Source organism: Neoarius graeffei, chromosome 8, assembly GCF_027579695.1.
Source record: "Neoarius graeffei isolate fNeoGra1 chromosome 8, fNeoGra1.pri, whole genome shotgun sequence".
Taxonomy (NCBI): Eukaryota; Metazoa; Chordata; class Actinopteri; order Siluriformes; family Ariidae; genus Neoarius; species Neoarius graeffei.
The window spans coordinates 23,920,448-23,940,053 of NC_083576.1; the positions used below are offsets into that span (position 1 = coordinate 23,920,448).

General features: G+C 40.9%; 1 protein-coding gene across 1 annotated transcript in view; it reads right to left on the minus strand.

Moving 5' to 3' along the window:
- Positions 1-2,137: 2,137 nt before the first annotated feature.
- The window catches only part of fhdc2 (FH2 domain containing 2), a 38,666-nt gene continuing 21,197 nt past the window's right edge, over positions 2,138-19,606 (minus strand). Inside the window, exons 9-12 of the mRNA XM_060927468.1 lie at positions 17,866-17,936; positions 17,618-17,735; positions 15,249-15,413; positions 2,138-4,767 (exon numbers count right to left, since the gene is read on the minus strand). Coding sequence (XP_060783451.1) covers positions 3,301-4,767; positions 15,249-15,413; positions 17,618-17,735; positions 17,866-17,936 — 1,821 coding nt within the window. The 3' untranslated portion in view covers positions 2,138-3,300. The remainder of the gene's footprint in view (positions 4,768-15,248; positions 15,414-17,617; positions 17,736-17,865; positions 17,937-19,606) is intronic.

The following is a 19,606-nucleotide window of genomic DNA, read 5'->3' on the forward strand; positions in this document are numbered from 1 at the left end:
CTGTGTTTTTCGTAAAATTGAATATGATCTTGATTTCTATGCAGTATTCAAGGTCTGAAAACATAATCTTTGTTATTTTGACCAGCTGCCATTGTCTGCAATTAAATGCTCCAAGTGATATTGGGGGGGGGGGGGGTAGTAGTTTATGGAATAAGACAATGTTCATGTTCCTCAAACACACCTAAAAATAGAAAAACCAGAGAAGCTGAATTTTTCAGGGGTCTCTTAATATTTTTCTAGAGCTTTCTCCTTAACAATACCATACCTCCTGACTTGTGGAGAAAACATCTGGAAAGGAATTAATCAGGAAATTTTCAACATCGTATCTTACACACACACAAAATCTGTTCACGATGTTTATTGAACAGAAATAGTTCAATAAACCTGGTAATGGAATACAGTGATAATGAAATGTGTTATTACCAGTAATGTCATAATTCCTTCGTGTAGCAGGTCTTTGGAAATGCTACAAAAAGTTCAAATAAACTTAAACATGACATGAAAGTCATCCATCCATCCATTATCCGTAACTCCTTATCCTGTGCAGGGTCGTGGGCAAGCTAGAGCCTATCCTAGCTGACTATGGGCAAGAGGCAGGGTACACCCTGGACAAGTCAGCAGCTCATCGCAGGATTGATGCATAGGAGACAAACAACCCTTCACACTCTCATTCACACCTACGGTCAATTTAGAGCCACCAATTTGCCTAACCTGCATATCTTTGGACTGTGGGGGAAACCCACGCAGACAGAGGGAAAAACATGCAAACTCCACACAGAAAGGCCCCCGTTGGCCACTGGGCTCAAACCCAGATCCTTCTTGCCGAGAGGCGACAGTGCTAACCACTACATGACCATGTGAAAGTCAAAGAAACTTGTATTACTCTTGAGACTTGATAAATTTCTAAAAAGGCATAGAGTGATCATTTTAGCAATGTATAACATTCTAGCAATTCCAGAGCTTTATTCTAAACCTAGCCTAAAATTTTAGTGTAATTTGCACATCAAATTCATCACTGTTCTCTAAGTGACAAGACCCAGTCTTTAACTTTCTATATATTTAAAGCAATACAATGTTTCCTAGCCTATAATTCATCTCATCCTTTCACTCTCTGATGTCATACATACAGGCCACTCAACCCTGTTGAAACATCCTGACTGATGATCAGGCTTTTACACACGAAGAGACAAGTTTTATTACTTTTCCCCAGAGAGCTGGCGTCATTGTGTCTCATCACAGGAACTTTCCCACCGAGACCCCCGGATGGACGCTTGTCCCCTTTTTTGGTGGGGTTGAATTCTCCAGAACAGCCCCAGCATCTCCATGGCAACGTTTAAAAGCTTGGGGGTGAGTGTGTCAAGAGATTGAGAAGGAGAGCAAAAAGAGACACTGAGCAGAACTGAAGGGCAGGCCACAAAGGCAGATAAAAAGCAGAACCATGGAAGGGGAAGCATTTAGACCTTGAAAATCAGTCTGTCTGCTTCATTTGTCTCCTCTTTGACTAAATGCCAAGATCTGATAAGGATGACTTCATGAACATGTACTAGATCATGAGGAAATAGTACCTCCATAGACCTTATTGGAATCTTTGTGGAATATGAATTTGTAACGAATAAGGAATCAACAGTTCCTATTTTCAATATAGTGCTGATATAAGCTCTGAACATCAGCTGACTATCAAACATCAGGCAAAACTGTATGTTTTACAATGATGTGGTCTGTGTTCACATAGATAATCAGTGCTGTTTTCAGTCAGTGTTTCAGGATTACAAGTAATTAAATACAGCAGATCTAATTTTTAAGACAGCATCAACTCAAAATCAACATTTAGTATTGATTCAACTCCAGGGTCCCTGCTGTATGTAGGGTTTTACATATTCTTCCCATGACCATGTGGGTTTCCTTCCACCTACCAAAAAAATGCCAGTAGGCGGAGCAGACAGTCCAAATTGCCCCTCGATGTGAATGAGCGTGTGAACATGTATACATGTAGCCCTGAGATAAATTGGCATCACATCCAGCATTCCCAAGACAGGCTCTTCATCCACCATGACCCACAACCAGAATAAAGCAGTTACTGAAAATGATGAGTACTGGATTGATTCATTCCTAGTGACCAGCAAAATCATGTTATGGCTTCCTTTTATACATAGTCAATTCATTTTCAGCTTTATTTCATTTTTTTTTTAAACTTACAAATATTACAATAGATAGTATCAAACGTTTCAACATGTTTCTTCAACACAAAAATGCAAACTTCATTATTACTGTCTCAGGTCTCTTAAAGTGCATCTGGTGGGAGTTTGGGGTGGGGTGGGGGGTTTAAACCCCAAAGGCAGGAAGTCTTACAAGGCATTCTCCCTCATGTAGCTTTGGGACTTATTTAAGACCTACACATATACCTTCAGGCTATGGAAAGCTGCTCATCTTCCAATTAATTTAGATTTTAATTTCAGTGAATTTAGATTTAGACGTTGTACCTAATTAGAACTAATGTTGTTCTGACCTGGTGCAAGGACTGTTGGACAGAATGTGGAATCTACCTATCCAGGTAGACTAGTACTTAATAAAAAAAAAAAGTTATCAGATTTAGGTCCTTACACCACAGTGCCGCGTCTCATTCTACCTGTTCAGCATTTCCACTTAATGCCACGTGATGTGCTGAAAACTAAAGCAAATAATGTTAAGACATTCAAAACTAAGAACAAATATGTTCTGGTCCAAAGTAATAGCCCTTACAACAACGTTCTGGCAGGAACTCCTTTTTGATTTCTCTCCAGAGGCGCTCTGGAGCCTGCACAGAGCATGCTAGTGTTCAGAGGTAGTGGCCATAGCTAAAGACAGTCCTGCATCCAGCTCTGTGGATTGTTTCTCCATCATTAACAGTCACCCTGCTGAAAACTGAGGACAAAAATCACATAGGGACACCTGATTCAGCAGAAGACTCAGAGAAGAGTGACTGTCTTCCAAAGGATCCTTTTCCATGCCCTAGTCTCAGGCCCTACTGAGCAAATAGAATGAATGGTCCCTTTATTGAATGCCATTTTGGACAGACAGAGCTAGAGGACAGGATTGAATTGATTTTTTTTTTTGGGGGGGGGGGGGGGGGACGACGACAACACGGGGGGGGGGAGGACATTGGAGTCACTTCAGTCCAACCAAGAACACAGGTTCATTCAATCCCTCTTGCTTTTAGTATAAATACCTGCATACACAATGACCTTAAAATTACAAACAGAAACAGACATGTCCAGAGGTCCAGTCAGTCAGTATTAACTGACAAGATTAGGCAGTCAAATATCATCTCCACATGGGCTGACTGGCAGGTCGTGGGATTTTAGGGCCAGCAGTCCTTGAACTTGGTGTTGTCTTCGAGGATCCCGTGTCTGCATTCTTGGCTGATTTGGCTTTGGCAGCATTGATGACTGCAGTCCGGATGGCCTTTGTGTTTGTAGCTGCAGTTGGGCTGGGGATGGTGCGAGTCTGACATAAGCTTGGGGATTCTGACCGGGGCGCAAACCGCTTTGAAAGGCGCAAAGGTGAACCCCTAACTAACTGCTGGTGACTAATAGGAAGCGTCTTCTTATTCTCTGGGCTGGGTTTTTCAGCAGGTTGGCAGTTCTGCTTCACCAATGTGTCAGATTGGGTGCTTGCTTTATCACTCGTACTGTTGCTGCGCTTCAAATCAACCTGGATATTTCTAGGCCGCATGACTGGTGACGAGCGCATGGAGACAGAGCGTGAAGGGGTTAAACGCGATCCACGAGGTGTTGGTCCCTCAGCTGAACTTGGCTCTGGCTTGGGACGTGCTTTTGGAATACCGGAGCTGTTACAAAATCCAAATTGTGAGGCCAGTCCCCTTTTGGACGGACCTTTTTTGGGCATTTTGGAAGTACATGGGTCTTCCTTAGATTGCGACAAGCTTGCACCATCTTTCTCTTCAGCCTCCAGCTCTTTTTTCCATTTTGAGCAGTGGCTTGGTGCTGCCCGTTGTCCAGTGGGCGAAAGAGCTTCATATGAGCGCAAACCCTTCACTAGTGTGTGACATTCTAAGGTCTCACCCACCCGTGGGTACAGCCGCTCTCTCTCTGGGCTGACTGTCCCAGCTTCCTGTGCCAGTTGATGTGAGATTTCTAGGTGGCAAGATATCTGTGAGATCTTGGCATTAGCCTGAATGGCCACTCTGTCAGATAGCAGTTCCTGGGTGCTAGCTTTAATACAGTTTGTTTCTGCTACCTTGTCAGCCTTTACAGGTGTTACACTTTCAGAAGCTTTATTAACCTGCGTTTCAACTTTCATTACCATTCCCATGACTGGGGACGTGTTCATCTCCCTCTCTTGCTGTACTGCAACAATAGCGTGTGGCATACCTGCCGTATTTCCATCAATATTCGTTTGCAACACACATTCCTCCAACCTAGAGTCCATTTTGATTCCATTCAAACCACTCGTGGTATTAACACAATCCTTCAGCAAAAGTCTTTCAAGCTGAGAATGTTTACCGTTACCCTCTGAATTGAGGGGCTGTTGGGGGTCTTTGCTATGAAGGAAACCAGGGTCTGAGCTCTTGCTCTGAAAACTGAGAAAGCGTTCTGGCTGTCGGCGGAGACTGCGGCGGCTCCAGGTGTAGCTCAGGTTTCTCTCAAGCGAGCGCTCCAGGTCGTCAAGCTCAGAACCACTACAGACTGCCAGCGAGCGCCGCTTCTCTAGGTTCTCCTGCTGCCGCTCTGCACGCCTCTGCTCCTGCAGGTCACGCTCAGCATTCTCCTGAAACACAGTGTGAAAGCGTAAATAAGAGAACGCATAAAAGAACAAAAACAAAACAAGGAATGCATTTTCTAAATGCATACCTTCTACTAAACATCCACTAGGACATGTAGGTAATGTAAACAGCACCCTCAGACCTCTGCATATTGTTTCAGACCAAGTAAATAAAAGTAATTTATTAAATAAGGAAGTTGTTCCACTAGATGGTCCAAACAGATGTCCAACCAGTCCATATTAGGGTCATTCCATGTCAAATAAACCAAAATTCAAAGGTTTTCCCACCTCAAATTTTTTATTTTGATAATTTTTCTTCCAGTGATAGATACACACATGATGACCAAAGCCCAAATATTAGGTCTCTGATGATCCATGAGGTCATTTCAGCCCAGTTTGCATTGTGTGCGCGCGCGCGTGTTTGGTGTCTCAAAATTACAATTTTCACCTATAATCTAGAGCAAAATTAGGGCTATTAGGAAAAAAATGTAAAAGCCCCACACATTTATGATGGCCATACATGGATTAAAAAGTCTTCCGTCGCTACGACGGATTTCCGTCAACTGGGAGTGCTAAAGGTCAATAATGAGATTGATGCAGATCCGCGGGGGGAGGATAGGCCCATAGGTCTGACACTGATGTGATTTAGAACTTCACCAAGCTGCTGTGATTGTTGTTGAACCCTTTCTTGTGCTATGTTTGAGTATATGTAAAGAAATAAAGTTGTTGCGCTAGATAGGCCTAAATAAATACAGCCTACGCTACTGTCTAGTTCCGGGGAGGCTAGGTGTAGGCCACTGATGAAACAATTTGGCTGTCCTACTACTAGGCAACTACTTGCCTACTACTAATACTAGGCCTATTGTAGTAGTAGTAGTAGTAGTAATAATAATAATAGCCTATTGAAAAGGTGATCAGGTGAAAAATCTAAAACAGCCCTGTTGAAGCCGCAGCAAGACCTTTGCTATTAAGCCTTTTGTTTGTTAAACAGGCTTCGGCAGACAACGTTCTGGAAAGGCTGTATTTTTCTTTGGTTTGATTAGCCTACGATTTAATCTTTAAACATTATGGTTTCAGCAGTTCGCTTAAAAACATTGGAGGCTGCAGAGTCGGGCTGCAAGATTTCCTGACACTTAAGATGCCAAACTTCATAGTAAGGAGAAAATAATTCCACAGTGTTTAGTGCCTCATCAGTCTCAAAAATTAATAGTGAAGGACCAACGCGAATTAAGTCCCAAAAACAAACACCTCGTAGGCCTATATTTTACATTTTCAAAAAAAGTCCGGAATTGGAAGTCAGAGTGTAATGAAGTGTCTCATTCACTAGGTACAAAAGGTCAGAAAACAGTGGAGAAAACAGCTATTGCTTAAATAGGCTACTAATGTTTTACATTAGTAATTTAATGTATTTATGTGACACATAAAATTCATTGATTAAGTAGATAAAGAAGCCAATACTTCGAAGCTCAAAATTCAGGAAAGTGGCTCTGGTGTCGCAAGTGCACAAAAACAGTTATTTGAAAGTTAACCTAATGAATTTGTACATGCACGTGCGATTTCATGAAGAACCGGGACAATTGGCATTCGGTGAAAGATTCACACTCATTATATTCACTCGTGCCCTCTCGCCCACTGTTGCTTCGTTTTCCCTATTTACATGAGTGTCTGAAGATGGAATTTTCAGAAATCTCCACTCTGCCCAGAGTTTGCGAAAGTAGCTGTTTTCAGTGACTGAAACCTCCGTATAGATGTGAATGAGAGGTGCAACCAAATAAATAAATATGCGTCTTTTTTATCCGGCTACGTGTAGGCTATCACTGCGCAAAGCCTCTAATGTTGAAATGGTAGTAATATTTGTTAAAGTAATAGTAGGCTAATTTCCACATTAATTGGTAAAATGGCACAAGGGATGTGATGGGGGGGGGGTGGCCGTTTTATAAGGGGGATGATTTGAGATTTTTATTTCAGAAGGGGGATGCCTCCCCCACATCCTCCCTCAACTCGAGTACTGCGTATAAGGCCATATTTCACCAGACAGGCCCTTCGATTTCAATCACTACAGCGCGTCAAATTACTTTCGGTTTTGCCAGCATGGACGCACTTCTTTTAAATGAAGGCACAGCATGGTTCAAGTTCGACTGCACTTGCACTTTTCTCTTAACCACCGTTGTGCATTACTAAAGTATTGTTGAAATAAATTTGCACTTTGCGCTGAAAACTTGATGTTTCATCATTTATAGCCAGTAATAACAATGGTAAAGTCTTGCCTTAGCTTTAGTCATTGTTAAAATTATGTAAATATACTATAAGTAGGGGCCTAGGGGATAGGACAACACGGCGTTTAAAATTTGACGCATCGCTGACGTGGTAGGGGCCGACAACATGGAGCTTTTTTTTTCTTCCCCAGTCAGATGATTTTTTTTTTTGCTTTAATCCATGGGCCATATCTTCATTATTTTGCTTGTACTGCAAGTTTGGGAGGTATATTTTAGGATTTGGGCATCTTTATCTTCAGCTTTGAACATGTGTATGAAAGGCAACATTTTAAAAACAGAAAAAAATAATTTACCCAGTCACGATTGCATTTTCTAGCAAGTTAGAGTGCTTATTATGAAAAAACTACACCATAGCTGTCCATATCTTTAACACTGTACTATTGTGGACCAACTTCTTATGCCCTTCATGTATTTGCATGTTATATATCTTAAAGGAAGGAACATGCAAACGCCAAATTATCCCTTATTTTAGGGGGTCAAAATCCAGGGAGGGACACATTGTACATAGCTGGTATTTTATATATTTAAAAAGTAGGTTAATAATAAATAAAATTTTAGGTATGTAATATCTTTCCTTCTTAGAAAGATATTGGCATCATTTATGCACAAAAAATGCTCATTTTCTCTTCTAAGCCAACTATGACCTTGTATAAATTGATGATGATGATCTGGGATCTAAATTTGTGGCAATTTATTTTTTAGCTTTGCTGACTTCAGCAGCAAAGCTGATCAAATAGCTTAGTCCGGCATCCATCTGTCTGTCCGTCCATCCGTTAGCAGGGCATGTTTTAACACAGTAAGAGCTAGGAGGCTCATATACTGTATAGCCTGAATATACCTCGGGTGACCACAACCTAGCTCACCAAATACTAGGTCACTGTGACCTATTTTACTGACTTTATAGGCCAAAGTTTGTTGTTTTTGGGGCAATTTACATGTATTTCCAATGGGGAGGATTTGGGCCTGTATTTCAGTGGCCTTTTCAAGTTGCATTTACTTTGTGATATGATTTAATAAACTTTGACAAGACCTTTTGACCCATATGACCTACTTAACCTTGACCTTATTTTCAAGGTCACAGGAGGGTTTTAAATCTTCAAACAATAAAGTCTTTATAGTGGCTTCGAGGTTGAAATAAAGCATGTAGTCACAGCAAGTCACCATGCGATGGCATTGGGGGTACCGTTAAAAAGGCTTGCTGCTCGGGCAAGCCTCCAAGCTACAACAAGTAACCACATTCTGTCGCCTACTGTGCTCTATGAATGGGCTGTCAGGGAAATCCAAGGTATCAAGTTCTTGTACATCTCTAAAGGCCCGGTCCCACTGCACTTACGGATGCAAAGAGGATGTAAAACGTAAAAAAAATCTTTGCCATCCGTTGGAAAACGCTATGCATCCGTTGTGTACTCATTGCATACGTGCTTCATACGCTCTATCCATCGAGCATCCGTCCACTGTGATTTCATCCGCGCAAAAAGTTTTGAGCTGCACAAAACTTTTAGAACGGATGAACTTTCCGCCGTGTACGATGTAAATCCGCGACATATACGAGCAACAAACGTTCTATGTCCGTTATCATCCGTTAAACATCTGCTGTATCCTCTCTGCATCCTCTGGGCATCCTCGCAACTCACATCCGCTGCAGCTGAAAACGGAAAGAGGGAGGAAAGATAAGGTACATGAAACGTCTATTCATCGTTAGTAGCACGGAAATAGAAAGGATATAAGCGTATGCATCTCGTATATAAAGTATTCAAAACGGACAAAGCGTTTATATCTGGGATGTATCTCGTATATTGAGGATGTCTGGAGTATGTCTAGAGTATGTAGAAGGACAACTAGCGGACAAATCGGTCTGCATCCGATATACATCCGCGCAACATGCCCTTTGTTTCCGTTAGGCGTACGTGATGCATCCCCTTAATCCGCTATGCATCCGCTCTTTCTGCTATGCGTCCGCTTCTCAGTTATCACCGGTAACCCCTTCGGAGCTGTCATCCACTTCCATCCGCTAGGCTTCCTATGAACATGCGTTTAACATCCCCGCTATATACTACCCACATCCGTTCTTTTCCGTTCTGTTTTCGCAAATTTTCGCCAATTTTGTCCATTTCTGGAGCGGATGAAAACGGATAGAGCCACCCCCGAAATTTTGCTCGTCCGCTGTCCTTTTTGCATACGTTTTGTGTCCATTGGCCAGTGGGACCGGGCCTTTAGGAAGACGTGGCAGAAGCATCACAGGCCCAAGAAGAACGGTACAAAGAAGCACAGAAGGTGCCTGGCATTAGAAGCCATCATACCTGATGGGCCTAACCTGAGAATGTACAGGATCTCTGCAGATATTTCCATGACAAGTGGGACTCTAGCACATTCTACTGCACATCATGATATCCAAGAATACAAGCCTGGTGCGTATGTGGCAGCCATCTATGACCAGATCTGGTATATAGGAAGTGTGCTAGAGGTAGACAGAGACAAGGATGATCTCCTCATCACTTTCATGAGGCAAACACAATCCTTGCATGTACAAATGGCCCAGGCAGAAGGACGAGTGCTGGATTCCTGTGGGCCATGTGCTATGCTCGCTGCCATTTCCCAGTACAACTACAGGCAGACAGTACAAGTTCCAACAGATGGACATTGACAAAATCAGAGACAGTTTTAAGTTGTTCACAAGTGTGCATGGATGAACTCTTAGAAACACTACCAGTGTATAGATTGGCATTAATAATATATAAAATGCGACTTGTTTTGAACATTACCTAGAGTTTTTTGGAAAGTATCATATTTTGCAGTGATAATTAATACATGTTGATCAATGATCTGGCTTGTACTGAATTCATCTTTGATAGCTAGATATGTCCGACTTGAAGTATGGCTAAACTGTTAGTTAATAAACAAACATTGTGTTAACAAAACAATAGTGTTTCCTTTTTCAGAGGATTTCTAGCAGTTGGTTAATGTCAGACCCCAGGCCCAATTGTCTTGTTGTAACTTCAAAAAAGAGAGAGTGAGTATTGCATCTTCCATTTTTTCACATTACCACCAAGGCACATACAGTATTTTCAAGCACAAAGAAACCCCTGAAATTGCTATAACGTGTCCCTTTTGAGAAAAGTATGCATGTATCCAATTATGACAAAAATAGCACTTTTCATTCTGTGTCCAACTTCAGGGGTTAATAAGTCAGTGAATATAGCCACTGGGGCCTCAAACTTATTTAATATGCTTAAGTTGTTTATGGGCAGTGTACATTAAAAATTTTAGGTCTCTATCATCACCAAGCTAAGAGTAATGAAATCAAAATTGTAAAAATACACTAGCAAATTTTCGTTTAGGCGATTTTTGCTTTTTCTATACCACCTGAGGGCTAAACTGGACAAAATACGTAGACACTGATGGTTAAAATCAGGATAGGACCAACTTTTCTGATAATAAAATCCATGTCATAGACCTAACACTTCTGCAAGTACTTTTTCTAGATGCACAAAGTTGCTCCAGAATTGAAGCATTCAAGAAGGAAAAAAGTGACCCCTACTTCAAAAACAAGGCTGAATCTCAACAGTTAGCAATAATTAAGCTTAAATACTTGGTCTTAGTACTACCAAGGCATACTACTTGCAGCGTGCAAAGTTTAAGCAAAATCAAAAAATTTGAGGTGGGAGGCTCCGGTTGAGTTGACATGGAATGACCCATTATTGATTCCAGCACTTAGAGGTGTTAAGACTCAAGATCTAAAGACGAGTCATTATCCACTGCATCTGTAAAGCATATGCAATTTTCACAAACAAGAATTCACGTTTTTCTGTAGAGGAAAAACCAGTGCAAACAAAACTCCCCTACAACAGAAGCGTAGAAACAGTTGTTGAATTCCATCAACCCGTGTTAACCATATCTATACAATTTCATGAACTCTTCAGTCAGCAGGGTTTATAAGTGAAATACTAAATCCCTTTTGTCATAATATAATTGAGTTGGTCTGATGGCAAATGCATGGATAGCTAAAGTACCACATTCAATGCTGAATAAAGCCAATGCTAGAGTACACATTTCAGGTCGAAATCATCCTAAGACCTTAAAGCATAATTTATGCTTCCCTCCAAACAGGTTTTGAATATGGAGTGTGACAGAACTTTTTGTAAAAGTCCGTCTCTGAAACAGAAGCACAAAACTGATAAAGTGGATTGTAAATACCAAAACTACAGGGTGTTTCAAAAAATTTGATTGTGAAATTCTATCTAATAACTTTGCCAATTCTTGTTCAATTGACCTCAAATTTTAACAGCTTGTGTGGAAACAGGTCAAAATTTTATGTTTGTTTTTATCTTTTCAGGTATAGAAATGCCATTCACTGGGGTGGGGTGTGTGTGTGTGTGTGTGTGTGTGTGTGTGTTATGCCGCTTTTCCACTACAAACGCGGCTGAGTCGGGCTGAGCCATGCCGTGCTGAGTCGAGCTGAGCGGGGCTGTTGGAGTTGCATTTCGACTACAACCGCGCTGAACCGTGCTGGCTGGAAGTGGGTGGACACTTTGGGTGGAGTTAGCGAAAGTGGGTGGACGTCACGTGATGTCGTTAAGCAGCGCAAACAGTGACATCAGTGAGCTTTTAAGCGGTAGTCTCACGACCCGAATAGTAAACAATAAACATGGACATGGAGTTGTTAGTGTTGCTGGTCTTGGTTCTGTGGCTTGTTGTCACCGACAACGCCAACAGATACTGGCAAGAGCGTATAGATGAGGCGAGGCGCATAAGGCTTCAGAAATTCTCGTAATTCGTAATTATTCTTCTTCCGGGTTTACAGATCCCAGCGTGCTTGCGGGGCGTGTGTGGGCATGTGAGGACACTCCTCCTCACCAATCAGTGCACAGGGGAGTGTCTGCTCACGCCCCCAGCCTCACTCGGCTCGGTTTGGCTCGCTTCAGCCCTACTCCAAAACGGTGCGAGTTTTAGGGGCTAAGCAGGGCTGAAGCGAGCTGAGTCGTGCTGTTTTTTGGTAGTCGAAACGCGAGCCGTGTCGAGCTGAAGTGAGCTGAAAAAGGGTAGTGGAAAAGGGCCATTAGAGTACGCTCGAATACAGTCTAACAAGACTCTCCAACGTGCATTTGAGAGAATTCTCTAAAAATGCACCAACTGCAATGCAGATTTGGACATGGCACAAAAAGAGGAAGGCTGTTTGTGCGTGTCTGTGTCTTAGGCGGCGCACATATTGATAATTTGTGAAATCGTTCATGGAATCCACATACCTTTGAATTTCTCATTCAAATTGAGGAATAAATCTTATATTGCTCAACATTACACCGTTCAGTTTCATTTGCCTAGATTATGTAGTTTGAGATCTTTACATCTCAAATATAAAATTTTTTGAAAACACTATTTTAACAACCAAGGAGTGAAGACAAATGCTAATTTCTACATATCTGACATGGTTTTGAACTGATGCATGAAAATAGCAAACAAAACAATTATTAAAATAAAATCATTCAAATGTATTGTCAATTACATAAAAGAAGCTCTGAGAAAATTCAAAAGCCTCAATTCATGCTTGCAAGTAAGTGTTAACCATTAGACAATGCAATTATGCATAATCCTATTCAAATCATGCCACAGCAAAAACCATAATATTCTCATTTTGTCAAAGTGCTGGAATTTTACTCAAATGGAAGCAATAATGCCCTTTCACATGTGTGTCTGATGACAACTAATATTGTCATCCTGTTCTGAAAGATGACAAAACACAAGGCTTTACAAAGTTCACCATAGATGCTTCTCCTTAGAAGCAGCTCTAACGAAGCATAAACAAAGCATTAGTATGGAATGTAATTGTTCTACGCCAATGCATATTTTAAACGTTTACTGACAAAATTGACTAATTGTGGCTGCATACAGTCAAGCAACTCCTTGATTTTCTGCTTCTACAGTAGGCATATCGGACACTCACTGGCTGTGCAGTGAAAACTGTGCATGCAGACGCTCATCTAAGTTTCCAAGTCTGTCATGACTTAACTCTTGAATATTTTCTATTGTTAATACCATCATTAAAAAGCTTATAATTTCTACTTTCCAAAGAAATTTCTCATTAAGATCTGTTCAGTACTTTGGGAGTAGAGGTCTGCGCAGGACAGAATTTTCAGTCCCGCTCCCACCCGCATTGTGCAGTCCCACTCCCGCAAAGAATTATGATTTTCAGTCCCGCTCCCACCCGCAAATCCCGCATGATGCAGACGTTCGCGTTATTTCTCACGAAAGTTCTTGTCATTGGCTTGGGGAATTAAACATGCTGAGCTTAGCTGAGCTCTCCACTGACCGATCCTTCATTTATTGTAAGTTTATTGTTTAGACTCTGACATTCTGCTGACACATTCCAAGTTGAGCGTTGCATGCGCTCATGATTGACAGCTCTCGCTTTGATTAACAGCTCTCGCTTTGCGCACTCGCACTCCCACTTCCGAGTCTGTGGCGTTATGATTCCAACTGCGATTTCATTCTCCTCTCATATGAAGTGCTGCGCAACCACAACCAGCTCCTCAGATTATACACTGTCTATTTCTAGCTTTAAATTGAACAATCTGTGCGATACACAGTCCTTTTTAATAATAGCTAATACTTTTTAATACTTAGGACTAATACTCTTGACTTTTTAACGGTAAATGTACCTCTTTTTAAAGCAGCACTTACTTCTGAAGCACTGTGAGCTTCACTAGAGGAGCTCTGCTCTTCTGCCATGATCAGAGATCTCAAACACGGAAGAACGGAAAGGAATCGGAAACGTACGCAAGATTAGACCACATCCGCAAATTTAGGCATCTTAAAATGTTTTTATTAATGCCAAATAAAATATCCAGCACAAATTATATACGATAGACATAAATTAATAATTTATAAATTTTATTTTAAACACGTTTTTAGTTAGCGGGACTGCAGCTTATCACCTCTCCCGCCCGCATTGTGCACTCCCCCTCCCACCCGCAATGAGCTTTCAAAATTTGTCCCACGCCGCACTACTTTGCGTCGGGTCCCGCAGGACTCCCGCGGGAGTGCAGGGCTCTATTTGGGAGTAACCGCAGGTTGAAGTTAGTACAACAGGAGTAAAAACTCTGCTTGCGTGACATCGGGAAACTGCCGGTGCTTTTTGAGTCACGGGAAAGTAGTCAGGCTCTCTCTCGCCTGATCGGTTTCCAACTGGATTACTCGTGAATATATCAATTTTTATAGGGATGTTCGAGTTCTCACAGTTTCTGATTAAGCATTCAGCAAAAATTTTCCATCAGCTAGTTTTGATGTTATGATTCACAGGAGACTTTGAAGTGAGTTTTCATAGCTTTACCTCCTTATTTTTTTCAAATAAAACTGATTCCTGTAAATAAATAACTACTTCAGAATATAACACTAGTTTAGATGAAAAAATATTGAAATTTTAATGGTTGGAATGATATTTAAAAAAAACTGGAAGTCAGAAACACAAGTATCAATTTCAATTCAATTAATTGGAATTGTTTATTGGATGTGGATCGCAGAGTTTTTTTTTTTTTAAGGTTAGCCTTAAGCTGTGAATATCATTTATATTCTTTAATATAAATATTAGTAGGCCCTACTTTTGAGAAATACAAAAGGCCTACAGAGCGCAAAGAGGATATTAGAAATAATCCTTTATTACTTTTTTTTTTAATTGCGTGTACGATTTAATGGTTTTTTTAACCTAATTAGCATTATTAATGCTAATTATATACCAATTAGTTTTTACTCATTTTTCAAACTTTCTGTTCAGTATACAACCATCTATGTGCCTGCCAATTTCCATGTAAATATCTTGGAAAAAAGTTATTGGGGGGGGGGCGGGGGGAGAACAAACCCAAAAAACACATTTGATCTCATTTGTTAAATGAGGCCCATTTTGGAACATGTTATCCTAAAACATGGACAGTTTTCTAAAAATGAAGGCTTTTTTTTTCCAATCTTTGATTTTTAATATCTCAAGAACGGATAAACATTTTAACTCTGTAAAAAGTATGTTGTTCTGCATTCAAATCTGAATTCACAGAGTAGTTCCAAATAATTTGGATTGAATTTTCACCTGATCTGCCTATTCAAAGAAAAATGTTTGTGGTAATCCCTTAAATGCCACAAAAGCAGTGGATAGAGATTCATTTGAAAAATATTTAATTAAGACATTAAGTATGTGTTAAGAACCTCTGGCTCAGCTGGTGCACTTACCCGCACAGCTCTTTGGAAACGATGACAGAAGCAGTGAAAAATACGACAGGCCTCCTCCAGCTTGAAGGAGCTTTCATCTTCACAAAAGAATTCCACCAAGGCCTGGCTGGTCTTACGCAAGCTGTCCACCTCCTCCTCAGCTTCCATTAGCCTCACTTTCGCAGCCTGGAGAAAAGAAAATAGACGCAAGTGACAACCTGGATACAACTACACAAATATACATGAAGCATAACATTAATACCAGAGACTCAGATTGTTGGCGCGCCCGCGTCTAAGACGCCCTATTTCGAATAATGAACGCATTGTCGAGAGGGGCAGGGGCTAATATGGACGCAAGCATTTTATACCCTATTCGGAACGTTTCGTGGCATATTACAGACCCTCCAGGATTTCGCGATGTTGCGATTTGCAACTTCAACGCAAATTCAACCAATCCCCGCGAATTCAGGGCGGTGTTGCAATTATATCCAATCACCGCAACTTTCCCGCAAATTTGACCAATCGTTGGCGTCGTCTTAAGGTGATGTCGACAAACTACCTTCCGCCTCACTTCCAGTGTTGCCAGATTGGGCGGTTTCCCGCCGAGTTGGGGGGTTTCAAGTGCATTTTGGCGGGTTTTGAACATATTTTGGGCTGGAAAACGTCAGCAGTATCTGGCAACACTGCTTACTTCCGTGTATACGTTCAAGAGAAGCAGCATGTGCGAGTCAGTGTTTATGTAGGCTTAAATTCTGTTACTGAAAGTGTGTTATGTTTACAGTGAAGGACTGTGTGCACTTTACTTTTTTTTTTTACTTAATACAAGAAATTAATGGATGCCAACATTTTTGCCAAAATGGTATTTTATTTTCCATTGTTTAGGCAGCTTCAACATCATACTGTGAGATTCTGTTCAAATTGTTTTTTTCTTCTATGAAGCCTGAGCCATTTATTTTATTAGTTTATAATTACTGTTTAATTTAGTCTTCAGGAGAGACTGCCTGCACACAGTACTAGTATTAATAGTTTTTTTTTCTTACATGAAAGCTGAGGCATTTATATTATATTTTAAGGTAACTTCATGTTGTGCTGTGAGGTTCTCTGCACTTTAACTTTTGAACCAACAGGTGCATTTGGATAAGTAAAGCCTATTTTTCTGCATTTTTGTAGTCCTGGTAATCTTTTATATTGGTAAAGTTGTTTATAGGACCATTTCTCAGAGTCTGGTTTTTTTAATCAATAGTTTTTCAGTAATAACTTAATATTTAACATATCACTCAATTTTAATCACAGAAAGAGAAAATCGCAACAATTTCTCGCAACTTTCACTTCCTCCCACAATGTAATCGCAACAAAAACCTAAAAAACACCACAACTTTCATCGCAACTTTTTGGAAAAAAACCCCGCAAACAAGACATTTTAGCCCGCAACAATCACAAAAAAGGCCCGCGGAATCCTGGGGGGACTGGTATTACTTGACTTCATGGTCTCAATATCGAAAATCTTGCACAAACATGCAACTTCCAACATAATTATCTGGATATTCAACAGATTTCAGCATCGGATGAATTTGTTTTGACCGCCGCCATACTGAATATACGTCAGACCCGTTCATGTATTTACGCCGCCCCATTTGTAGTGTCCCAAGCAAGTAAAACCTGATCCAAGTCTTTCGCTAGGTGGCGTCTTACGGTCTATGTACGAATATTCGAAAAAGACAAGAAAACATGGATAAGAAAAAAAAGAAAAATGCATCTATTTTGTCATTCTTCGGCAGAAAGAGTACATTCACCTGAAAAAACTGATACCCAAGGTAATTAGTCATACTAGATTTTCAACAACTACTGCAACATCAACTACTACAACAGCAACCACCACTACTACCACTACCACTGGTGACTACTACTACTACTACTATAGACCTACACCAAACTGAAAAAAAGTTAATAAAATTAATTTACAAGGAGGAGATAATATAGATGTGATATATAGTGGCCTGTGATTGAATTCCAAAATATTGCCACTGATTAAACAATATCTCAATATATTTGGTTGAAGCACTGATTTTTGTCATCTGCATTGCTTCATATGGCTTCTAATACCAAAAAAAAAACAAAACAAAAAAACAGAATTGAGGGAAAAACAAACAAACAAACAAACAAAAAAAAAAACCAGCCCCTGGGCTGCCCCAGCTGTTCATTGGGCTCGCTTCACTCACTAGGTTCGCTTCAACTGAAGGATAATCACTGGGCCCCCCATTGTAGAAATGGGCCCCTGTTTTTTCCCAGGAGGGGCCCTGTGGGCCCCTTGACCTGCAAAACAATCTGAGTCTCTGTAATATCATATTGAAATCACAGCAATAAAAACAAAACTGTTCCAAAAATGTTACCTCAAGGAAGGGTCTCATTTGCTGTTCAATCTCCGAATCTGTCTGCACACTGATTTGCAGTGTGTCTATTTTACTGCGTAAGCGGGACAGATCCTCTAGCACAGTCTCTTCTGACAGCCTAGCACAAAATGAGTCACATTTTAATTTTATTGTAACATTTTTGTCACATTACCTTGGCACTACCATAAATGTGAATAATACACCCGCAAGAATTTGTAAGTGGTTTGTAGGTTGCTTAAATAACTTACCTTGATGCTGTACTGACATGACTCAGTTGGCTGGGAAATGTCAGTAGATCCTCATCTTTCTTCACAGCCTCCTGAAGCAGTAAACAAATCACAATGATACCACATACAAACACTGATAACATAACTGGGAGTCAAGTGAAAAATCTGAAACGTGTGTGTGTGTGTGTGGGGGGGGGGGGGGGGGGGGGGGCGGCTAATTTAAAAAAGTGTAAATTGGGGTTGTAATGCAATGATACTGTGTTTGCTCCTAATATTCATAACTGTATTTGGATTTAAACCCAGAGAGAGAGAGAGAGAGAGAGAGAGAGAGAGAGAGAGAGAGAGAGAGCGCACAAGCACTCTAGGAGATAGAAATACCAGTACTGTCTAGCATGGTCTGTGAATTCTGGCTCTAAATAGTTCTTTAACCTCATCACTTGAGTTAATGCATTCCAAGTGAAGATGTGCACAGGACTGTTTTCAATCTCTCAAGTCTGTCTGTAATACTTTCTAATCAATTTAGTTGGCTCAATTTCCCAAAATATAAATAAACTAGCTTATTTTAAACCACGGTGATCCTGACCAGGCAGTTACTAAGGAATGCCACATGTTCATGGTCATGAACATGTCTATTTGTTCCATAACCTTTATATGTGACAGCTTTCTTGCTCACAAAATAGCATGTCTCCTGTATGCATCTGTATACTTCTAGAACACATTATCGGTTCATTCCAAATAATGTATTCAGTTGCATCTCGAGCATAATTGTGGGAGTATCCCATTAGCCAACAATCCAAAACAAGGCATAAATTACATGTCTCCAGGCCTGGTTTTAGCAACAACACGTGAGAATGTGAAGGCCTAGATGAGCTAAAAAGCTTTTCAAAGCATATGGAAGTGGTTATAAAATATGCATACATTTGTTCAAAAATATTTCCACATTCAAAAAAGAAAATACAAACCTTTAGAATCATATTTTGGGCCCCCCACACATTAACTTAATACCGACTACCCTTGTTACAACGACAAAACATCTGAAATCCCACACTCTCCAGGTCTTTTTGCTATAAATTAAGATGCGTTTGTCTTCTTCAGTTTATCCTATGGACATGTAAACTGTGGCACTCGACTCCGTATATTAGTATGCCACTGTGGCTCCAGCACTTCATCATATGCTGTAAATCTAAATGAACACAACAGATCCAATCATTCTGGGACAATCATACTCCAATTTTCATACAGTTTATGGACCCATAGGACATACAGATATTGGGGAAAGTGGGGTTACCCCTTAAATCAATGCTCCCAGGCCCACTCTGACCCAGAGTGGTAGCACCTGCCTGGGTTCCAGCCATGGGTTAAATAGTGCATCACCAATGAGGCGCTGGCAGCAGGGCGCCTTTTGGTGCAATGTTGCAGATGAACTCAACAGGGTCAACGGCACACCACCAGATGGCATGAGGAAGAGCCACTCAAATGGCCAACAGATGGCATCACTCAGCAAGTCAGGTGTCACTGCGGGGCAGCTTCCATACCCATTTGTGGCATTTTTTTGTGCACCACTTGACATCAGGTCTGGAGGTCCAGAGAGACCGCACAATGAGGGTACGACATTGTTTTTCTTACCTCACTGTGCAAGGTGCTTCATTAGGAAAGGAAGTCCGTGGCGATGGAGTAAATGTGATGGCAGCAGGTCTGAGAAGCTGGAAGTTGCTAGCAGGAACTTTACACACAGGCAGCTCGCATTTGATGGTTGCAGCCT